A 25839-nucleotide genomic window follows, 5' to 3' on the forward strand; every position below is an offset into this window, starting at 1 on the left:
AACCAAAACCACAAACACACACAAAACCTAACAACACCCACAGCCCTCTCCAGAAGAATAAATTCTCCTTGAAATATTATGCATTTTTATTATTTGTCTTTGGCTGAAGTGTAAATCCAAGATTGTAAGTTGTACGAAGTTATCAACTCAATTACATTGTTAATAGGAGTTGCTGTTAACAGTCATTTACCCTCAATATCAAAAAATCTATTAACCCAAACATTTTAAGAAGTTTCCTCTTAGTAGTATTATTTCACTTAAAATTCCCTACTGATTAAACCTCAACAGATTTTCAAATAAATTTCAAATACATTATTCTTCTACAAGAGAAAGTCAAAAGGCAATCATCTGGGAATAATCTCCAGTTTGGTTTTAACATCATTCATACAATAAGTTTATTAACTGTTTCTCCAGAAACCAACTCAGCAAATTATTTTCTCTCTCTACTTATTTTCATTCTTTGTAACTCATATACAAACATTTTAAAAATAGGCTTCTGAATCTCACCATCCAAAGGTGAAAGTTTTAATGATACATGCAGAAACCCAAAGTAACATGGAAACATTAGCCCCCAAACAACATAAAATATGGGGTTTTTTTGAAGTATGAAACAGAAGTTCCTTTTTATAAGAAAGTTATAATGTAATTGAAGTCTTTGTCATAGTATGAATTCAGAAAAGGCAACGATGTTTTTCCTTGGCAAGATCAAGTATAAAATGGCAAGAGAAGAAGAAGACACTGCTACCAAAAATGCAGGTTACATTAGTCCTCTTTTCAAAAAACTAATAGAATAATTTTGGACCATGGTAGAATTCACCAATATATTTATGAAATACCAAAAATATTTTTAATTTACATTAAAATATCTCAAAACAATTTCATGACTTTTTAAAAAAAATTTTTGCAATTTTATAGTGTATTTTAAAGCAATTGTTTGCCATATTGTAAAAAACCCCTACAACTTTACTGACAAAGTAACTCTCTAACTGTAGCTAAACCCAGTCACACTCTAAAACAACTAGCAACATAGTTCATTTTTCAGTATTTAGAAATGCAACGCTACTAAACTTCATCAAACAGAGAAGATTTAATGACCTCCAATACACTGTAACTGGAGATGCTCATATTCTCATCTAGTATGCAGATACAATACACTAATACATAATTAAAGAACAGGCAGTTACTGATTTATATTTATGTGAGATCAGCTTTACAAAAAGGAACATGCTTCAGACTCACAGGCAATTAAAACCAGATTAATTTCCCACCACAAATATGAGTTCAAACTCCTAGTGAGAACAGCACAACTTGTAATTTACTTTTATACCCTTTATTACATTAATACTGCAATCAAAACAAAAACTGTCATTTACCCCTGACAAAAATAACGAGCATAAAAACCTTGTAAAACAATATACAGTTTTCATATAATCTATTGATTAGACAAGGCACCTACTTGGCCCTTCAGAGCATAAAATCAAACACCAGGAATTCCCAATCTCTTGTGGAAAATGCACAGGTGGTTTGATAGTCGTGGAAAAAGTCTTAGCAGCATACAATTATAGTAATAAAATATCTTTAAGGTGCTGATATAAGTCAGTGAAAAAGAACATGCATGCACAATCTGCCTTCTGAGCAAGGGCCCCTTTACTTCCATTTTAAGGCAAAAACATTCTCAATTCTATCACCAGTGTACTTTAATATAGAATGCTGTGGTGGAAATCACAGAATACAATAGCGCAACTAAACTACGCAAATTTTTCGACAGAAGGTTTTATTTTTTTAAAAAAATTAAATGCTCAGCTGTTAATTACAAAAAGAGTAAACAAGTGGATTAAGAACATAATAAATCACATTTTACACTGAAGTTGTTGAACTAATTGGTTGTATTTCAACATGACAGTACCTAGATACTATCATAAACCAAAAGCTGGAAAGAGGCAACATTCCAAACTTCACTTTCTGGTAACAGTCTGTTTACCAACAAAGCACTGCCTGTGGCAACATGTTACACAAGGAGGAGCTGGTTTGGCTCACATCTGTTGGTTCTTAGCAGCTGAAAAAAGAAGCACAGAGCAACTACGTCTATCTTAATTACTCAGATTAGATAGACAGTAGATTAATCAACCGCTTCAACACAGCACTGCTTGAAAACACAAGAAGCAGACCCAATGATACTTGACATCCTACTGTAAAAAACTGTTTTAAAAATCCCTAGAAATACAGAGAAAATAAGACAGCTTTTATTATAAGAGTATAAATACAGTAAACATTCTTGCTCCCCTTTGTCTATTATTTATTGCCTGCAAACAAATTGTTTTACTCAGTTTTGTATAATGATGCTTGCATGCCGTGATCCTTTATTAGAGAACTAAAGAATTACCATTAGCAAAACTAACTTGCTTTATGATACGTACACACACACAATGGAGTTCTTTTCAAACAAACCTGATGTCTAACTTAAGATCAAACAAATTACTATGACAGAGTAGGAAAGACCATACAGATACCAGTACCAATTCCATGTAATTACAGATAAGCAGTCATCTCCCTCAGCACAAAGCAATTAAACGTGTTTATCTTCAGACCTACAGTGCTTAGCTGTCTTGGAATCAACATGCACAACTAGATGGGCCTGTGAGTTTTGTAACTGTTAGATTTATCCTGTATTTTCATCCAAAAGCTAGTTGAACAAGCAAAGAAATAATAAAAAGCAATTACAGTTTTAAATATCTCTTCAACAAGCAGAATCTGAGCCACCAAGTGTGCCATAATCCATGTTAGACATTTAATAGCTCAAAGAGGATATAGGATTAAAAGTTTATGTTAATGGTATACATTTTTTTCCTAATGAACTCTTACATAATTCCTTATCTTATTAAGCTTATTTTAAGATGGCAGCATTCTTCTGTTTTGAATACACACTATATTTAGCCACATAACATCCTCACGCAGACAGATGCAGCCAGTTACTCTGGCCTATACAAACAACACACAAATGAGAGCACATAAAAGGTGATGCTGACCAATCTGAACTGTCTTCCATTTTCCTTCAATTAGTGGAATCACGCAAGAATAGTAACATCTACTCTAAATACCACAGGTATATCATCATCCTGAAAATCACTATACGGAAAAATTAAATACCTTAATGCAAACCCTAGCATTGTTTCTTTTCTGCCCATAATAAATCATTTATTATCTCACAAATGCTATTCAGCAGCAAGTAATAAAATGACAACGTACCAGAACTACAGAGGAGGGCAACAGCACAACTTGGAATTACCAACAGCTCAGAAATTGTATCAAAATTCATGGAAAAATAATGGCACAGTCAAGTACTACTGACAAATCAGAGAGGAGGGACAAGGAGGTCACAAAAAAACACCTAAGTGCAGTTGGACAAATCTAAAGGCAAATTAGAACTCAATAAAGGTTAATAGAACAAAAAATATCTAATATCTCAGATGAGTTTAAGCTTTCCTAAAAGCAACAGCAAGACAGTTATGTTTGCAACTACAGCAGTCATGATATATAATTCATACCGTAAACTTATTTTCCATAACAATGCATATGTTGTCCACTCTTCCTGGCAGTAAAATATTATATATATATATTTATATATATATATATATTTATATAAGTACATATCATTAAGGAATGGAATTATGTCCACAAGAATCTGTAGTGTATGCTTCACTGAGTCCACTTGGAGAAACTCTTACATTACTGAAACTTCAGCTGACCCTGTTAATCAGCATTTTTCTCTTGAAAGCATTTGGAAAAAATGTGTTAGATTCATAAATTCGATTTTAAAATAACCTACTTCAAAAACAGAAGGCCCAATCCCATTCTGCTTCCTAGCTGAAGTACAAATTTAACAACAGAAAATAGTTTCAAGGTTAATTTTAATATGATGCCTGCACTACAGACATTTTCTCCAGAAACCATTAAATAACATTTAATTCAAAAATTGACATAAAGACTAGAGGACCCGTTTCCTGTTGCTATGTTCCAGTTGCTCAGGTTTAAAATGAAACAAACCAGAGGATATCAGGTATGAAAACTGGATCAAGTCTCACTATCGGCATCCCTTACAACATGCAATATGGGAGGGAAGCTTGTCAGTGTCACATATACATCTACACTACAAGGAATTATTACTGGCAATTCTTCTTAAGAGATCACATCCCATGACCAATTCTACATCCCTTGTCATCCCAGACTCTGTAAATTACTTCCGACAGCATCAGTGATAACAAATTTTATTCCCAAGGATTTGCATGAAAACAGCTCAGCAAAAACAGAAGAGAGAAAATTTCACCCTACTCTCTCCAACAGGTACCGTACTTCTGCTAAAAAAAAAGTAACTTGTCACATTGTAGGATACGAACCTACAAAAGATCCTTTAGAAAATCCAAGCAATTTGAAATAGCCTCTGGTGAAGAAACTAACTAATTTTGAAACTTGTATAAGAACAAAGACTGCAAATTTCCACACTACAGCAACATAGAAAACGTGCCTCACTTCGATGAAGAGACAGCACTTGCACAGGCATTGCAAGTATCATCTACGGAACAGACCAGTAGGTCCCTTAAAGAACAGATAAGTACAAATACATTCTCCAACTATTCTGTTCAAGATGTATGAGTGTTTTATACCTTTGAAATTAGGAATATAAACAGTAAAAAAGGGATATCTCTAAACATAATGTAAACATCACATGCAGAATCACAAAAAAACCCCACACACCACACAAATGCTAATTACCACCAAATTATAAATAAAATTCAGGCACTGAAAGCACTGAATGCATCAGATATTTGCACCAAAACTTTTCAGCAGACGAATGTGTTGAATGGGACCAGTAAAATAAGGAAACAAAAGACAGCAAAATGTATTTACTGAGTAAATTTGCCTGAATAGCAATATTATTTTTGGTATTTCTGTTCTTTCAGCATTAACGCTTCCTCTAATGCAACTGCAGCTATGAAAATCTGGTCAGTTAATGGCTGTTACCAAAAGGAATCAAATAGAACATGTTTCATGAACACCACACAGGCCACCAGTATTGCAAAGAGAGTATCACAGAGACTCCTAAACTTTTAAAACACAGTCAGGTTGTGTTTCTACCCCTGGGGCAGTCAGTTCCCACTGTACTGGACACCTCCCCAGGTGAAAGCAAACTGCAGCTTGTACTCTGCTGCCAGAGGAATGGAGAAGAACACATTAACAGTGTCAATGGTGGCACCACTTTCCTTCCTTGAACCCCAGTTTGTACTGAAATTCCAGCATGTCCAGCACATCAGCACTCAGTGATAGTGTGACTTCATTCAGGCCACAACAGTCTACAGTCAGTCCCCACCCTCCACTTGGACTTGGGCACTGGCAGTAAAGGACTTTCAAAGCATGAGAGAGTCTTGCTGACCACTCTGGCTCTCCATTAAAAATCTCTGGTGGGGGTTACAGAGTCCCAGTAGGTGCAGTGTTGTCAATGGTGCACTGCTGTGGTAGCAACTGGTGCCTGTTGTTCTTCGACCCTCAACAATCTCACAGCAGAAGGGCCCTCTGAGACACCATGCAAAGTATTAATTCAGTTATCTAATTTCCTCTGTCTAAACAGCAGCTATCCCAAAACCCAGCAATGCCCTTCTAGGTCCTTGAAATATTCTCTCTTCAGATAATCTATGCCAAGGATGCACGGGGCCTCTGGGCCAGTCACAATGGAGCATTTTGCCATTCACTACCAATCAGGATCACTTCAACTTCCCATACAGACAGTTGTTGGGATCCCCCTGTCACCCCAGAAATAGAGATGGATTCTGCCCATACAGAATCCATCCATGCCATACGTATCTGGATGGCATCTTGTGACATTGTTCTGCCTGATTTGCCAGACCATCAAATCCACACAGTCCAATAGATCTGTTTTCCCTTTTGCCCACCTGGATGGGGCAGGGTCTCTCTAAGTTCTGCTCATAATACTCATTGCTCACTTCTTGCAGATATGAACTGGACATCCTTTCAAGAGGATCAGAAGTAACATCAGCCTTTTTATTCTGTCTGAGGACCTGAGGACTTGCCTCTTGGAAACTGGAGTAGCATTTATCCTTAAAGAATTTCCTGCAGTGATTGTTCCTCCTCTCCCATCACATACCTGTGCTGGTAGGGCAGAGGAAGGTTTTCCACCTCCCTTCCTCTCCGTGGTCAGACAGGTAAATCCACAGGTTACCTCTTGGTGTGTACCCTCTCTCTCATGCAGGGAGAGTCTCCCAAAAGCAGACTCTGGTCTGTACTGGTGGGGCAGGGGACACCTCTTTTCTAAATTGCCGGGAGTACTCTTGAAATTTCTAGAAGTCCTTTGACAGTCTTTCCACAGATGAGACACAGGTCTGTAGAGGGAAAGAGAGACATTCTTCATATAGCCAGTTTGGTAACCAAATCATCTGCACGTTGTTCTTCAGTCCACGACATGACTGCCAATCAGTCAGCAAAGGATGATGGTGCACTCCACAGGAACATCTGCTGCATGATTTGTTTGGGCTTCATCTGCATTTACAGGAGACTACTCATTATTTGAATCCTTCCAGAGTACCTCCAGCACAGCTTATTCTCTCAAGTACTGGATATCCTTCTCCACCATGTTCAACTTGTCTCAGTGCATCGATAGATGATCCTTGAAAAGATACATTTCCTTCACACTTGACAGGAGTCACCTCCAGAGGCTAAGAGCTTCTGTCCTCTTCGCAATCCCCCTGTCAATGACAGGGATGCCAGTTGCTTGACTACCATCTAGTTTTATATTTTGGGCTGCAATATGCCAGCACTGGAGCAGCCAGGTCACCATGATCTCATGTGACTGACAGCTGAAATACTTTTGCATATCTTGGAGTTCAGCTGGGGATAGGAATCAGAATTATTCTTGGCCTTGCCTTTTCTGAGGGCCTTGTTTCCTCTTCAACCCCCACTAGGCAAACTGATTTGGTCCTTGATTTGTCTCTGTAGGTGTGACTGCTACTGGCAGAGGTCGTTTCCGTGGTTCCGAAGCAGTTTGAATGGCTATAGTGCCTGTTGCTCTGCTTTTCTCCTCCTCCCATGCTGTCAGGCAGTGTCTGATAAATAGTAGCCAGGGCTCAGCACCTTGCATAACTTTGCACCTCTCTGGAAATGACAAAGAATTTTTGCTTCATATATTTTATCTCTTTAAGAGGATCCTGTAGTTGTTCAGGGGTGAACTTTCAAACCATTTAAGCAGAATAATCCTTCAAAAGATGATTCATTTTCGTCCACATTCCATGCCACTCATGGGGCAGATTTCCCTAGAAATCTCTTTCATGACTCTAAACATGGTGTGGACCCCACTGAGGAGACCTGGAAGACTGAAGAACAAGAAGTTGCTTTCCTTAACATCCAAAGGGAATTCAAGTCTCAAAAGCTGTTGTAACAGGCCTGAAGGAGGAAAAAGGGGTAAAAGGCTGGGGAACATCATCCTCCCCTGTTCCCTGCATCAACTGGATATGATTATTAATGGATCCCCAAAGGTTGTGCCTGAGGTAAGGGTAGGAGAGCAGCACTGCATCCACATCCCAAAATACCTTCATTGCCCTTGATGCCATGTCATAAACTGATATTCCATAGGACAGCAAAGCAATCCTGATCCCTCTCCCTGCTTTGGAAAGGAGCACCATGGTGGGCACACCATGTACATATGGAAAGATACACAGGGTTAGGTGCCACACCATGTGAACAGACCAAGCACCATTGTGACCAGTGGCACCAGACCAAATATAGAAATACTCAGATCAAACTTGTTTCCAACCTGCTCTGAGCAGATCTGTTGTCAGCTCAACCCTTCATGACCTAGGCCAGGTGCCAAATACAGCTGGTGTGGTTTAGGAATGGTAGTCCCATATTCAGTACCCACAGGGAGACTCTCCAAAATGACACGTTGCTTTCTCTCTCACTCCCTCTTCCCCTCCCTACTGCGCCAAGATGGAATATAGAATTAAGGCACAAGAGGCAAAGATCACAGGTCGAGTGAAGAACAATTTACTGGAAACAGCAACAATATAAGAAAACAAACATTAACAGCAACAATAGTAATAATGAAAGGTATAAGAAAAGAAATCATTTACATGGACAAACATCCCCGATAACAGAGAATCCCAGACAGTTCCCTCCCTTACACTTTCTCAACCCAAAGGAATCCCTTCTTCCCAGAAGAAAGTCCCTTCCACCTCCCCCAAAAGTGAGGTGAGGTGGTATACAATAACTTCCATGTCCTAATTATGCTTCTTCCTGGCTACTACAGAAATTAACCCTCTTCTGGCCAGAACCAGGGCACTATTTTTAAACTTTGATATATGGTAACTAGCAACTGTGAGCTCTTGCTCCTAAAAAAAGGGTATACACTGCTTATAGTAATAATCACTGTTTTTAAGCAACTTTTAGTATTTGTTTAAAAATAATGTAATTGTTGGTTTTGATAACTTGACCCTTGTATCCCATTCTTTTGCTTTCAGCATGTATATATTTTAGTATATTACTCAAATAGAAAACTAGCAACTGGACTCGCTAAGCAAAAATAATAAAATTCCTACACTGCATAGGAAAATGCTTTACAGAATTATAAGAATCACAGGACTAAGAATATGCTTCCAAGTGTACTTACTGGACTGTTATTTAAATTATTTTAACTATTACAGTCTTTGAAACTATTCTAAAAGTTGGTACCTTGTTTCTAAAGTTGGTACTTTAATTTTTTCATGCCCTAGTAGGTATTAAAATTTACTTCTGGATTTTCCAAATGCCAGCTCCATCAGGTTCTGAGAACTTACTCATGCCCACCCAGAGACAGGTCAACAGGACAGAATTTTTTATAACCTTTCTGAAATGAAGTCTTGAAACTCTAATTATTCTCTCTACCAGCAGACAAAAGACTAACAAACATTCCCAGGATTGGTGGTACTGAAGCAACCTAGTGATTTTAATTTTTTCCTTTCCTGCCTGGAAGAGCAAACTAATCCACTAGAAATTTTGTGCAACATTTGTAAAAGCAATCCATCTACCACTGCAAGGCAAAACCACTGACTGTAACATGTAGTGTTAATGTACAGAGAAGACAACCTCTAAACACCTAAGTGTTCTACTAAGTATATTATCACCATAAATTATTTGCTTGTGTTACAAAGAAAGCATTTTCCCACACAATTCAAAAAGCATGATTTCTTAATTTCTCTATATAAACACTCCTGAAAAGTTCCTCTACCTAAAGCAAATGACAATCTCACTACTGAGTGGGAGACCTTCCAGACTTTGGTACTGAGATACAAAAATCCCATTAAAAGGTGAGGAACCTTGTTTCTTCACCTTTAGTACTCCAACTTAGAACAGACAGATTCTGACAAGCAATAACCTAGTCCAACGAATTTTGAAGAGCTAAACCCCAAAAAGTATATGTGCTAATGGTGTGTGAGAAATGGGATGAGAACAAATAAAAAAAACTATCACACTTCTAACTCTATAACCAGGATTATACGACTAATATTTTACAAACTAATCAACTTTATCACCAAAACTACTGCCGCAGCTTGTACTACTGTACAAACCAAAATACAACAGTTCCCAAATTACTAAGTTTAAAATCCAAGCTACAAGTTTCAGCCACAGAAATATTTTCTTAAATCTTCTGCACAGAGCAAGAAAAAAAAAATCTTCCATTTCAGCTAAACTTATGTGATTTTACCTAGAAACAGAATACTTCCAAGTAGTGACTCAACTTCCTCAGTGACTGCAAGGCAGGTGAAAGCTTTCATTGAAATCTTTACTGCTTCCTTCAAATTGAAAAAGATGCTTTGAAATATGTTGCATTTTACTCTTTAAGAACTAATTTTGTTGCTAGTCTCTAGGATAAATATGATTTTGTTGACCATCTTCAAAACATCTCAATATCTTCACAAACTGATGAAATAGAACAAACACCTACATGAAAGAATTACAGCCATAAACCTACTTAAAAATTTAGGTTTTAAATTTTAGATAACATGCAAAACCAAAATAATAAACACTTTGATGTAGAGTAAGAGTAAACTGGGGGAACATAAAAAACTGTTAGAAAAGGAGCAAAACCAGATAAAACCAAGATAAGGACAACAAAGAAATAATGCATGAAGGAGGAAATCCTTTAGAAAGGAAGGAGGCTGAAAAAGAACTGCATCCGTAAGCCTTGCATTCCTAGGAGAAAGCTGATATGATGGAAATCTACAGTCCAGAAAAACAATAAAATCACATTCAAAGAACAAATTTCAGAGCCAATTGATCATTTCAGGAGAGAACAGAACACCTTCCCTCACTGCTGCTTTATATGAAACTGGGCTTAGATGAGGAAAAGAAAATAGGAAACACGGAAAAGGATTCCCTTAGGACACATCTCTCTGGTCCAATAAAACATCTGAAGGCTCCAGCAGTTTTCTGTGGAGAACTATTAAAATTGTTTTTATACAGCTGTAGCAGATGGTGTGATTCACTTATCTCAAAATACAAGAGCTCAGGGAACTTGATGATATTATCAGGCATCAAGTCAGAACAAATAAAAAAGTGCCTTTCATGCAAATATGGAAACTATGAATAATGTTGTGGGGAGAGGTCTAGTATTTAGCACATTTTTTAGAGAGATCAAACTTGAAAAAAACATCATGCCAATGATATTATACAAATACAACCCTCAACCTTCCCCCTGCAAGGAAGGCCTTCAATTACTGTTGTCAGGTGAAGGTACTACAAGGTAGAAAATAATCATTCTCTCCCTTCCTCTTCTTTTAGGCTTCCATTAGCCCCTACAGCTGAGCAGTGCCAGAGACTGGACACCTGGTCAGGTACACTCCAGATGCACACTAGTGCTGTATTACTGGTGGTCTTGTGAATTAGCAGTACCTTTAGATCTAAAGAGCTTCAGTGAGAAGAAAAACTGTTCAAGAGAAAAAGAATGTATAATCAAAGAATCTTCTACCTCCTCCAATCTCTAAAAAGACTTTTGTTCACCATCCCAGCTTCAGTATTCATCACACATGGAAGTAGCATAGACCTTTCTTAAAGTTCAAAATTACTGTCTCAGTAGTTTTTAGAAATAGAAACTCAGTTGCAGCCATCCATTCATGCATTCACTGCTCTGTTCCCAGTGGGAACAAGCAGGAGTCCTGCACAAAGCCAGCAAGATTTGTTTTCTCTAATAATGCAAATGACAAAAAAAAAAAAAAATCAAACCTTGCTTTTTTCCCAATAATTCAAGGTTATTTTATTTTCCTTAATGAAAGAGACAGCTTCAAGACATGTCCTCTTCTCCCATGTCCCCTATATAGCCCTTTGCCTCAAGCTGCATGATAGTAAAAACACACACACAAAGGAAGTGAAGAACAGGAAAAAGAAAGGCTCCAATAATATTGGAAAATAGTACTAATTACCTGGAGATGGTGGGCATGAACTCAGACAAAGAAAAGCCATTTATTATTATAGAACAGGGCACAACACAAGATGAACACCAGAACTGAAAACTAGCAAAACTGAAAACATGATCTGTAAAACAACAAAAATGTATTTATTTTAAGTTTGATTTTTCAAAAAGCTTTGAATGATGCTTAAAAGAGTTTAGGAACAGTGAAAAAACATTAATCAGTACTAACAGGCCAGATCTTAATGATGAAAATGTTAAAAAGTCCTCAAAGTACTCTAAACAACTGTAAATGCACAGGCATGGTAAAAAGCATAATTACTGAATATGTGACCTAACAGAGAGAAAAAAATTCAAACTGAGTACTATAAAAATCAGAGAAGACAGTAAAAGATAATGGCAATGGCAGGTCTATTCAACAGAAACGACATCTTAAAACATACAAATTTTAACAGCAAAGAACAATTAATCTAAGTTGCTAAAAACAAAATACTTCAGTGGGATGTCAATCAGTAACACAGAGCTGACAACTGTGCTTTAATTACATTTGAGACTGTTACCAATTAGTTCGTCTACAGCACTACAGGCTTCATGCTATGACTCAGTGCACTGACTCATTCAGTAAAACTTTTCCTACAGAACTACCCAGGCACCCACAAGGATGCAAGATCAAAAGGAAAGTAGTTACATTGACCTTCCCAACAAAAGTCTTGTTTTAAATTTAGATGACCAAAAGTGTATACTGACACAACTGCTCAAGTAGGCTTTCTGAAGGGGAGACTTTCAAGAGCACTGTATTAACTCCATTTCGGATAAACACCTCAAAACATCAAAATACAAATCACGCTTTGTACGGTTTGAAGCTGAAGTAGCACATTTTAAATCTGGGGATTTTTACAAGCTGCTCAAGTAGCATTATTTACTATTAATAAAAATATCTACCATCAAAAAAAAATCCTGTTTTCTGTCACTTAGGGGCCCTGGCTGATTTTAACAACAGAAGGCTGATTTTTTTTTTTTCTGTGACAGAAGTAAGGTCACCAGCTGATGGCAGGGGGTGGGAAAGAGTGACAAAATGTCTTCAGCCATTTCCATTTCGGGAAAAAAAAATCTTTGGTTAGATTTTTGAAGTATAACAATTCTACCACTGCACTAAGCAGTAATTGCATTTTCAAGTTTTGCAATGAAAACAACAGGAAGATAATCCTGACTGAAATATTCTTCTATTGATATTTTCCAAAAACATGTTAGATTTCAACAGTTGTTCTTTCTGAATGCTCAGGCAATGATGCAAAAGCTGTAAGTGCAGGATCTTGGAGATGGAAAACTGTGTTAATTGTTCTTATGTTCTCATCTTCTGGTCTGATGGTGCCAACACGGTGCAAGCAAAGAGGTGAGTGGATGAGAAGTGTCCAGACTCAAGACAGACAACCTGCTGAGAAGCCCTTCAGTTGATATATCCCAGCTGATGTAAACAGCTCATTGTTTCTGAAAACAGATGGCTGCTCACTATCATCTTCAGCTCTAACTGCACACTGGTCACAGGTTTGGCTTATTCAGCTGAAAACAAGGTGCAAGGAAAAGGATAGTTTTGCTGATTGAACTCAATCCGTGGCTGCAGAACCAGCAACCAGAAGAGCAAGGGGAAGCATGAATGGATATCCAGAGACCAGCATGTCCAGTGCTCTTGGCAATGTGTTAAGCAATTAATGCATAAGAACTTAAACAGTTTTATTTTAGGCCTGGAGGAAAGGGAAATAATAGGTAAGGCTCTTGAGGGTCAAAACGAGCATGAATATTGCAATAAGGAAATATTTTTAAATCAAAGCATGTTTTCTCCAGAACTATACTAGAACCTACAAATTTCAGTATTTACCATTGATTTTTAGCAAGTGAAAAAGCTGTAATTCAGAATAGGCATATGTCATCTTCTCACAGGGAAGACAGAGTGACAACTTACCTAAGAGTACTTGGCCAATCTAGACTACTGAGTTGCACAAGATGCTAAGTGTTAGGTGTAGGAGTAATTAGGCATTATTTTCTCATGTGTGTTTTCCCTCTCGTAGGTAATTTATCTCAGCACAGGTGTTTACTGTGTACTTCCAAAAGCCAATTAAACTTAGCAAATTGGCCAAAAAAACTAAAACAGAAGTAAACACTGTATTATTTCCTGCCATGTTTGTGTGTGTAACTGATTTGCAGAAGTCAGGGAGGGACAGGAGCTTAGGGAGATGCTGACAAGGGGGGAAGCAGAGATGCTGGACTCATCCCCTTCAGTGGCATCATGACACTTCAGCTTGGCTCTTACAGCAAATCCTAAGGAACTAATCAATCACTTCCAATCAATTTTACTTTCCAAAAATTAGATAACACTGGAAATTGCAAAAACCAACACAGTAATCAAGAAATGCACTCAACTGACAGATGGACACTGGAACTTTGGCCCCCCAGCTCCTGTGATTCTCAGGTCACTGCAACAAGCAGGAAGGTCACACTGTTTCTCATTTTTCTGTCTGTAAAACTCAGAAACTCTAGATCTGCTTCCCAGACACACTGTGACCTCAACAGCTGCAAGTGGATGTCCCTCCAACGTGCTGCAAAGCTCTAAACCAAAATGCTCTTCAAAAAACCAAGAAAAGAGGCATTTCTGCTTGGGCACACAAAGCAGAATTTCGGTATTGTTGCCTTTAAATTCTGCAAAGTGAAAGCAATACTATTGTGCTACTTTATAAGAGAGCTGTAAACATAAATTCTATGTAATGAATTTGAATTAATTAATCTATAAAGATAATCTGTGAATGATTCAAAGGTTGCAGGGATATAATTCAAGAGACAAAACTCTAAATTCAAAGCAGAGCTTGAATAGTAAACAGTATGTGAGACATGTCCATAAACAGAATATTTAGTTTATCTCTCTGGCACTGTCTGGCTGTATCTACCTGAACAGCCCAGGGGAAGGAGATTCTCAAAGGACAGAACCACCATTTTGTCCCAGCCTCTGCACAAAGGCCAGCAGGTTTTACTCCAGATCATTTCCCAAAGTCATTTTCTTTTTTTTAATATCATCCCTAGATAACAGTTTGCTTATAATGTCAATGCCAGCAGAGGTCAGCATTCAATCCTGCTGAACAATTACCCATGTAAAAAATTCTTCATTAAAAAAAAAAAAAAAAGAGAGAAGTCCTCTCTCTTCAAACAAAATATCACTTATGTACACTCACTTCCAAACTCACAATAGCAATATTGCTGGGTTTTGATAATGGCATCTATCGAAACTTAAACTATTTAATCAGCTCATGTTTCTAGAACTATTTTAAATCTAGAACAATTTTTGCTAAAACAAAAATATTGATTAGAAGATTTAGCAATTGGAGATCTTTTTCCTCCTTGTTAGCATTTCAATCTCCAATGGGAGAAAACAAAGTTCCCTTGAGACTTTCCCCTCTTCTCCTCTGCTAGAAGCCACCTTCATTGAATGAACATAACTCACATAAACTGAAATATCTGCAGCTTCTCAAAGCAATTTAACAAGGCCTTCAGACAAAATCGTAAAAGTTGAAGTCTGCCTACCCCTGATCAGGTCCAAATCACATATCTCCAAATTTCCATAACATTTCTCCATTCTAAGTATTTTCTTTGATTGACTCAGGATGCAACTTAAAATAGGTAAGCATCCTCTATCCTTCCAATTTATCCCAAAATTATTTATTGCACCTACCACTATGTCCTACCTAATGCATGCACTGATCAACCACATAGAGAAAGGTTTATATTTTCATTTTTGCAAAAAACCCAAGAATTTATCCTCAATTCCCATTAAAAATACAAGGATTAAAACAGTATACTTGTTTTTTTATGTCTGACAACAGGTGGGGTTTTTAAAATCATATTAAATAAACCAGATTGTTAAAAACCACTGGCATTGTGAGATATGATATATCAGTTGTTGTTGCTGTGAGACAGCAACAAAGATTTGTTAGTAGAGAAATGTTCTTTTAGAGAAATGCTGGAAGAGTTCTGGTTTTTTGAATAAACTAAGAGACTACACACACTCAAAGTCTCAGGAGAAAACACTAAAACATACAGTTTGCTGCTATTCACATGCAAATAAGAAAAACTATCCTAGAACTAAGAAAATAAGAGGTCAAGGAGACAAAGGTATTCTTGCATTTTTGTACTATTCAAATTTAGTAAGAAGCAATATTTAGGCTTTAGCATGCTAATAGCCTTTGCTTTCTCTTACAAGAATTCAAAATATTTTGCAAGTTCTGTAAAGTTAATCAGACATAGCTGTTTTTAAAATAGAGCATTTTGGTTTTTAATCACCTTTTCAAAATCATTGCCTCACAGAAGGGAAAATAATATTACAAATGCAGTGAATCACACGTGGTCCACAGACACCTAGCTATGCTGCACTCCCATCCTGAAAAGTTGCAATTTTCATTTGCATTCTGCTACTTCTGTAAGAACTCTAAAAATTAAAGGTGACTTACTATACAACTGTATGTTCTGATGTCTTGTCAATGTCAATCAGCAACAAAATACTGCCATGTTGTAATATAAAATTACTTAAAAATAAAAAGGAATAAAAAAGGAACTTCTGGAAAATAAAAACATCTGCGGCAAAAAGTGGCTAAGCTTACCCTGTAGAGCAAAGCCTCATTACAGATTTCTCTGCAGTAAAACTGAAAATGTTTTAAACCTACACAAGGTTAACAAGCTTACAATACAAATCTATAGACCCAGTACCAATAAGATGCTACTGATGACACCACTATGAAAACTAGGAGCAGCTACTGACCTATTCAGGCATAACTCCCATCCAAAGCTTGGTCACGTATTCAAGAGCTGAACTTGTCAGTGAAAATACTGAAAATATAAGGGGATTAAATAGTATTATGCAGGATGACATGACCTTCCAGAAAACAAAGTTGACTAAAAAAGTGAAAATTTACAGTTCTATATTTCTGCTAATGGCAATTTATTACACCATAAAATCTGCTTTTTTTCTGGCACCTACTGAAAAGGAAAGAAAGGAAACGAAAGGAAAAGATAAAATTAAGTACATAGCAGAGAGTAATTTTGGTTGCAACCAAAAGATATCTCCTATGAGTTCTATACACTACATGTCTTATATCTACATAAAAAGTTATCACTAGCAATATAAAAAAATAAGGACTGATAGATAAAATATAACTGGACTAATTTTTTCCAAAAGTACTTTTGACAGAATATGAAATGATAAAAAAGTTGTTTACACACCAAGTCTAACAATCTACATCACAAAGAGAATATAAATTAATAGTTGGCATTTTGTAAGAAAACAACCTTCTCAGATCACATATTAAGTACAATATAAAATGATTTCCCAGTATTGGTCTATTCAACAATTCAACATAATGCAACCATTATTTCCTATTTTTCGCATTCATCACATTGGTACGCTAACAGAGGATGCTACTAAATTATACTAGTATACAGCTGTGAAATCACTAAGTTTGCATATTCAAGAATTTCAGTAACTTGCACTATCAACCATCTCTTCATTACGTCACACACAGGAGGAAAAAGATTGCTATGAACATATTTTGAAGCACTCATCAATCATAATCCCTTAATGCCTCAAAATAATTTCCAATGTATTTTCTTCACAAGGGTTCAATTTTCTGATTACAGCTAAATACAAAACAACATACAAACAAAAATGAACAGGTTTTGTATAAAAACATATAAAAAGGCATTTTACCTCTGCTTTGCTTTGTTTTGTACTCCATACCTTAATCTGTGGTCTTGATTCCACAGCATATACTGGAATACATTACCTGAAGATATTTACAATTTATCTTAAAGTACACAACATCTTTGTCAGTCATCAACTGTAGGTTCATCTCAGAAGCCTGGCAAAAGTCCAGTCACTGGCAAAGCACTCTAATGCCCACACACGCAGAGGCAAAGGGAGCCACATCCTAGACCCTCCCATGTATGCCAGGGGCATTCCTTGCCTAGTGTGAAACCTGCAGAAACCCTGCACTGCACGGAGCTGAGGGAAACACACAGAAAAATTACTCAGCGCAAGTTTTTTCAATGCCAGAGAACACAGATGAACCCCTTCCTCCTTGCATAAGAGGTAAGAGAAGCAAACAAAAACCACCACCACCACCTGCCTTTGTCACCTGCTTTTAGACAGCACTGGCAGACCTTGCTTCAGTATGCATTATTTACTTCACTCATTTTCCTAAGAGTAATGTTGTCTGGAATTAGATTTAATGACATTATGACTCAAGCACACCATTATTAACATTTCCATAGGAAATTAAAATTTCAGTGTCTGAATGACTTCAGCTAATCATCAGACTTAACAAGAAAAAGCTAACTTCCTCTCCTACCTCAGAAAAAACTTCTTTCCTCGATTATAACTGAGGAGATATTTAAGATGCAATGAAAATTTTACAAAGGCTCAAGTAGAAATCTAAGTCTTTATTATTAATGGTTAGTCAACCCCAAAAAAGCCATGGCCATGTTTTTGATAAGCCCTGGCTGCCAGGTTCCTAACAGCAATTTGACATTAAATAATACCATTTTGGACATTAAATAATACCATTTCGATACAGAGTGAGCCTGAAACAATATCCATTTATTTCAGTGACATTATTAAAACAGAAGAATTTGTCCTTTATTAAAACACAGTCATTAGAAAAGAATTTTCCCAAGATGTTGAGCATCAGCAAACATCATTGGAATGAAGATAACATGCCCAGAAAGTCCAGGAAAAAGAAAAAATAGTTTTTAAAAAAATCAGACCATATGTTTGCAGGACTTCAGATACCTGTGCAAACAACAAATTTAGTAGCTCAACCTTTTAATCCTCTCTTTACCCAGATTAATTCTTGCAAAACTACTTCCAGCAGTATAAAACACAAACTAAGAAAACAAAACATGCAGATATCTCCCATACTCCAACAGTGATCTTCAATTTCTAGTAATATTTTGTGTGATAGAAAAATTTCTGCATTTCTGTTTGCAAACTCAAATTCAAATATTTAATAAGAAAGCTTAGCCAAAAGGCTGACTAAAGACACACAGTACTAGATGAGCAGGAAATGAGTAGCTACATATATTAATTATCACCCTTTCTGAGAACACAGGCTCACTGAAGTTAAAATTTAAAGGGCTTAGATTACTTTCTGGTGAATTTTATTAGTTTTCCCCAAGAGGTGCAAAGACTAATGCTGTCACAACAGAAAAGGAGAGCATATACAGCGTCATTACAAGCTGAGTCACCCGAAAGCACTGAATCTTGCTTTATTATAACACAGCATCTTAAATAGTCTCCTGAAGCGCTGTCATTTGTTATGTGATAGAACAGCAACAGCAAACTAACCCAGTATCACCATAAAATGAAATCTGCACATCTGCAGAGTCGTTTGCAGTAAGCAGGCCCTGTTCTCTTGCTGGTCTCTTTGGAAATAGCAGCTGCAGACTTTCCTTTACTGCAATAGAGAAAGAGGTAGAACAGAGTTGGTAAGAGGTCTTCTACTTGTGGCTGCTGGTAACATTTAGATATGCCTTCAAAGAGCCATGATGCAGGTGGGAAGATGAGGTGGTCAGGCAGACGTGCAAGAACTACAACCTGAAGATTCTTTCCTGCGCAGCTGTAGCCATCAACTTATTCCTCCTCTCATTCAAGTACTCTATAGTTATTTTCTCTCTAAAGACTTAATTCTTAAAGGATAAAAAAAGTAAAATCTGAATGGACTTCTTCACCATGCCTCATTCATATCCTGTGATCAGATTGAAATCCACATATATTTTTCATTTCCTGGTATCACAGTCTAATCATTCAGCAGTACTAGCTTCAAAATAGAGAACAGTTATGCACTGCTCTCAAATAAATCACATGTGCTTTAAGCCATCTGTCAATACGGAATTTAAGATCCCTGTATTTTTGGAGGACCCACTACAGAAGTCAACAAAACAAGAAGGCAACTGAAGAGCATGACTTTGCCTCCTCAACCGGCAAGCTGCTCATGAATATTACCTCCTATCCTGTTTTCTTCCCAGTCCCCTTCTTTCCTCTCTCATCTTGTGATGGAACTAACACAGATGCAGATACTGTAAAACACATATGACATTTGTTGGCATTACACAGTTAAATAATACTCCTTTCACTTTACTACATTTTATTTTGACTGCATGTCAGAGCAGAGAACAATTGGTTGCAAGTCAAGGAACATAAGCAAATGGGGTCTGCTTTTCCAAATCTGCATGTATACACTACTATTGTAAAACCATAAAAAATCATTATTTAAAATAATAATAAATATTTGAAGTACTATCTTTTGCATATCAGTCAAAACTGTTTTGAAAATGTTTCCATTTTCATGCACTGACTTCGAAACGCTAATGTCACTAAAAACTTCTCTCTTACAGTATGATTTTAGGCAAGTATTTTAAACAGTGCTATCTGATGAGAATTAATTTCTGGTTTCCTAGTAGATACATCCAAAAATAAATAAACTTTGCATATATACACATTCAATACACATTTTGTTACACACTTACACACACACAGCTGTGATCTGAAACCTGGCTAGCCTGTTTCGTAAATTTACAACATGTGTATCCAGGACATCAGGCAAGATAAGAGTGACAAAAAAATACACAGGAACTGTGTATGATCAACTGAAATAACCCTCAGTATGCCCCAGTAACACTCAAGTACCATAGGAAAAAAGTGTTTGTAATTCCCAGAGTATTTTCAAAATTACTCTATATTAATTTATTGACTCTTGCCAGTTTCTGTATTTTCCTTTCTTTTTTACAACAATCACAACAAAACTCACTGTGCTGCTGACAGAAAAATTAGCCATACAATTTGCCTATGGAACGATATTTTCAGCATGCTTCCCACAAAAAAATAATTGTTTCTACAATGAAGAACATCACACAAATCAATCGCTTTATGTCACTTTATTCATTTTACAAATCCAGTGAAAAACAGGCCAAAACAATAAAAACTTTTACTATGTCCAGGTGTGTGTAGTGCTTTTCCAAAACTAGTATTTCACCATTTATCTCACAATGCAACTAATATGCCCTTCCAAACTTGGTATTTTGGTTGCATTTTACAAAATACTCATACAACTTGAGAACTCAGAATTAATTTTTCCAGATCTTTTTTCAATTGCTCTCTATTTTGGACACGCTGCAGAAAACCTCAATTTTAAAAACCTCTAGTATAAACAAGTCATTCCAGTTATAAATGATTTGCAGATGGCTTTGGCGGTACTATGATAAGCACCCTGGTCACCAGCACAAACGTGTAACTATTTATATACCACAATACTTGGAAACCTTTGTCACAAAACAGAAGTCCCCTCTGCAGGGTGCTGTACAGAGAAAGGTTATTTTTGCCTTAAAGCATTTATACTCAGTACAAGGCAGAAAGAGAATACTGATGTATGGGCAAGAATACACAGAAACTAAGACAACCACTTCAGAACTGTGAGAAGCTTTCTCACACCAGCAGTCCACCTCAGCTTCCTTCAAGTGTCATCTATTACTTGACTAACTAGCTCTGCAGAAAAGGAAGGAAACAACCATGCTCCAGATCAACATCCAACAGTAGCAACAGAATCTCCATGGGGTGAAAAGGTACTGTCTTCAGAGTAGCTCAAGCCAGAGCTCAAACAGCACTTCACTCACAACAAAACAGTGTCTGACTGTCAGCAATGTCTTGTACTTCCTCCCTGTTATTTTAGAAGTCCATGCTCATATTCCTTCTGAAAAAGAACCATTTGATGTTCGGATGTGTGGAAATAGTAAGTACCCTCAAAACAAAGCAGCAGGTACCTGAAAGAGCGAAAGGAAAGCTCATGGCAAAGCTGCATGTTTTCAGGAAATACTTGTCTCTATCTAGAAACTAAATATAACACATGATTTCCAAGACAAAGAGGATACCTCTTTCAATGAATGCCAAGTAGCAAAAATAATCTGAATAACATGGAGAATCAAAAGAGAAATATCCACAGTAAGTCCTGGACAGCTCAAGATGATGTCAGACAACATCTCTTTGGGGAAAACTAACTGCCTTCTCTTTTTTTACACAAGTCAACATAATGAGGTAAAAAATCATCTACTATTAATGACTTCTGATGAACCACTTAAACACTGGAGAAAACGGAAATGTCTCATTCATTATTTCTCACCTCAAGTTTGACCACCTACCATTTAATTTACAGATACTAAAAAAGCTTCTAGAACTATCATAAACCTAATAATACTAGCAGAGCTTATAGTATCTCCATTTATAGTCTCTTCTAGATCATCCTCAACCATAGATAAAATCAATCATATAAAACTACAGATGTCACCAGATTACAGCCTTCCCCATATAATCTTAGTAGGGCATATTTGCTTTTCTCCTAGTTGGAATTTAAATATTATATATAGAGGTATATTAATTTTATACTGTATATAGAAGTATTTGCTGGTGCCAGAGCACTACCATTTCCTAGAGCTTTGCAACTCAAAAACCTTTAAGATTCTCATAAGAACAGTTAGAATTTCAGTTTCATCCTCTGGCATTCATACTAGAACTCACTGTTGTTGAAATTCTTTTACTTAACATTATAGCTACAGTATGTGGAAAAGATCAACATCTCTAGTTAAAAGACAAGTGCCCATGACAAAGAAAAAAAATAGGAAAAAGTAGGCTGAAAACTGGGGAAACATGCTTCTGGATGTTGAAACATCGATTCAAAATATGTTAGGTTCTTTAAGAGAACAGAGAATTGTCCAAACAACTGCAAAAACATTGGTCAGGCATTTACAAACAATGATGATGAACTGAGATTAAAATATAGTATAATACAGTAAACTTAAGGAGGAAATTACTTATGTGTGTACTAACTAAAACAGACTTTTCATTAAGAAATGAGGTAGATTAATAAAAACTAATTAGTAGCCTTTGCTTCAAAGACAAGACTACTACAGGCAATAAAAGAAGAGTCAATGATAAATGGAAGTATTATTGCTAGAACTCCTGAGAAACAGATTCTCCAAAGGAGACAGTCAACAAGAATATTCAGGGGGAGGGCACTAACATCTTTATCTCAGTGGTGATTCACTCTTAAGTAACATCTATTTTCATAAGAACCTCTGTAAGTAAAATGAAAATCCCATTCAGTGACCAAAACAATCATCTTTCTAATAAGATTTTCTTTATATTGCTAACTCCTTGTCTTAGGACACAAGAAGAAATAAAGGCCCTATTCAGCTATTTTATAACAAAGACTATAACTCTATTAAGGCCGAGTAAAGGAAATCTTTATGTGTGTAGGAGAGAATAAAGCAGAAAAACTAAATTCAAGACCAGAGCACTAGTATAAAGTGTTTATAGACTTCCTGTCACGACTATAATCTTAAAAACGCAAATTTATATGACACTCCCAGTTGTCATCCACGTTAATACAAACTGATTACCACCACTCGGCTTAGTGAGAAACTGTCTCAATCTGTTTAAAATTTCACTTACACTAGCAAAACTCAGTTGACACATTGCGTCCTTTTACACTTTCACACTACTTATTTTTCAAGGTTTTAGAAAGTGCTGCGAATACATACAGAAAAAGAAAACTGGAAGTGCTGAACAGTTCCCAGTTTCAGTCATGCTGAACAGGTTAGCAGTATTATAAATGCTTCTGTTTGAGGTAAACTCACTTGGGTTCTCTTAGAACAGTCATTAGTGGTTCACTACTAGTTCAGGAATCTGAAAAATGATGTATACACAGACCTGAAAAAAAACCCCACCCCAATAATAAGCTATTTTATATCCATAAATATTTAAATTAGAAGAAGTCTTCAGGGGCAGTAATAGTTACTCTCCACAGTTCATAACCTTGAACGGTTTTGATTACAAGTTCTGTTGCCGAGTAAGGTTTTCAGTATTAACAGAGAGAGCTTAATGAACACTGACTTCATCAGGCTCTTCTCATCGAAGTAAAAAATTTACACAACTGGAAAAAATATTTCACATAGTGTATCAGAGTTTATATGTCCATTTAACGTGCGAAAATGTCATCATAGTTCTGACATCAGAAAAAACCAGAACACAAAGTTCCTCATGTATTTCTTTAATTCAGCTCTCTTCAACAGTAGGACATGCAAGAGCAATCTGTACGCTAATGTGCATCAACACTATTCCAATTTTCACTGCTCCTTCAAAGACTTAAAATGATACACAAGGCAACAATATTTGACTGCAAATTTTTGAACACTGAGTCCACTTCAAACTTGCTACATCACTTCACCACTGCTGGATCATGCTGTTTTCAAATAGAAATAAAAACATACGCACACACTGACCTTCCTACTTCTTTACCTATTGCTTCAGTCTTTGTAGCAAAACTACACATTGATAAGCCTGAATTAGTAAGATTCTATGAAGATAACATAAGGATTAAAATCACAGATGAAAGCCTCTGAAATGCGAACATTATTTAAGAATTTACATTATTTAAAAAATCCTTTCAAATTAATACTAAAACCACTCAGACAAAAAACATCTCACCTTGTATCATTTTTTTCAAGGACGTGTGTAACCACATACCTGGAGTCTACATTCAGTGTAGATATATCAACACAGCTCTGCAGAGACCTGAACTACCCCAGATATCAAAAGCAAACTGTTTCCAGTACCATACCAAAATAAGAAGGCTTGAATTAGCCCCATGCTAATGAAGCCAAACAATTTTTTAAATCTACACACTTATTAACTCTTACATAAGAGGAAGAGGGCTCTTCAGAAACTGATGAGATAACCATACATGAGAACTCCCCACTACTGTAAGTAATTAACATAACCTTAAGACTACACAAGTGCAATTCAGAAACACAAGCATAAAAGCAACAGAATAGTCAAATATTACAGTTTTGATAAATACCACCTACATGAGGATTCAGGCACACAAGCACCAGAATTTTATTAGTTTGAATATAAAGTTTTACCTTGAACTACAGAACAATTTAGAACCTTTAAAAGGAACAACTGATTAAGAGCATTTCTTTATTCCTCTAAACAAAAGTTATCCCTACACTCCACAAATTTTTCTGCCGGACTGTTAATGGGTCACAAACGTTAATTAATCATTTAACTCACCTGACCTGGCTGAGGAGATAAACAATTAACAACCTCCTCCAGCATCACTGGTATGTGCAATCCTCCAAAACCACTGTTTTCTGTATTTTGAGGTAACTCTTCAGTTTCACATTTCTGGACAGTTTGCTCCTTCAACTCTGAGTCAGAAAGCTTTTTTGATGAAGAATGGATCCTTCTTGCCAAGCCAGCCACATTTACTGAATTCAGTTTCAAGTTATGCAGAAACAAACATCTGCAAACTCGGCACAGATTTTGAGATAACATTATGGCCGCTGATCAACCTAGAAGGGCAGCAGATGTAGGGAATTACTTTCAAACAAATATTTGAAATAGTGTATTTTGTTTAAATAACAAAGCAGAAATGCTATAGGCAAAGTTACATGCATTCGAAGTTGGGAGCTTTATAAGCATGTCACGTCAGCAAAATATTTTCAGAAATTTCAAGATTATCTAGGAATCAATCATGTTCAAGAAATAAGCAGATTCTTTTCACCATCAGATTTTAATACATGCTTTTCTTGAATTTAGCTTGCCAGAGGCTATGACTATATTTTGCTTGCATAAGAATATACCGAGAAAGTTACTCTCTTGATAATTTAGGCTTCAGCTGGGCAGTAATTCCTCCACTTTAAATCCCAAAATGCATATCACTCTAACCGTGACAGATGTGAGGTTTTGCAACAAACCATAGTGTGTCTACAGAAAACATATGTATTACCATGGTATGCTGTGTTGGTTTTGCCTGGGGTGGAGTTAATTTTCTTTACAGTGGCTAATAAGGGGCTGTGTTTTGGATTTCTGCTGAACACAGCAGGGAGGAGACAGAGCCGGGGCAGGTGACCCAAATGCACTGAAGGGATATTCCAGACTAAATGACATCATGCTCCATACAGAAGCCGAGGGGAGAGGATGCTTGGAGTGATGACATTTGTCTTCCCAAGTAACCATTACCTGTGAAGGGGCCCTGCTCTCCTTGGAGATGGCTGAACTCCTGCCTCCCCATGGGAAGTAGTTTGTTTACTCCTTGTTTTGCACAGCTTTTGAATTACCTATTAAATTATCTTTATCTCAGCCCCCGAGTTTTCCACCTTTTCACCATTCCCCTTCTCTCCCCAGTCCCAGTGTGAGGGAGCCAGGAGCAGCTGGCTGAGGTTAAAACCATGAGTGCCAACCTCCTACTCACACTGACCCACACTGCTACGAGCCTAAGACACGAAGTTAACAGGAGAGACAC

General features: G+C 36.8%; 1 protein-coding gene across 1 annotated transcript in view; it reads right to left on the reverse strand.

The window, feature by feature from the left end:
- Positions 1-25050, reverse strand: part of METTL15 (methyltransferase 15, mitochondrial 12S rRNA N4-cytidine) — a 76437-nt gene extending 51387 nt beyond the window's left edge. The window contains exon 1 of the mRNA XM_066320518.1: positions 24606-25050. Within this exon, the coding sequence (XP_066176615.1) occupies positions 24606-24869 (264 nt within the window). The 5' untranslated portion in view covers positions 24870-25050. The remainder of the gene's footprint in view (positions 1-24605) is intronic.
- Between the last annotated feature and the right edge of the window lie 789 nt (positions 25051-25839).

This window comes from Sylvia atricapilla, chromosome 6 (assembly GCF_009819655.1).
Source record: "Sylvia atricapilla isolate bSylAtr1 chromosome 6, bSylAtr1.pri, whole genome shotgun sequence".
Lineage (NCBI taxonomy): Eukaryota > Metazoa > Chordata > Aves > Passeriformes > Sylviidae > Sylvia > Sylvia atricapilla.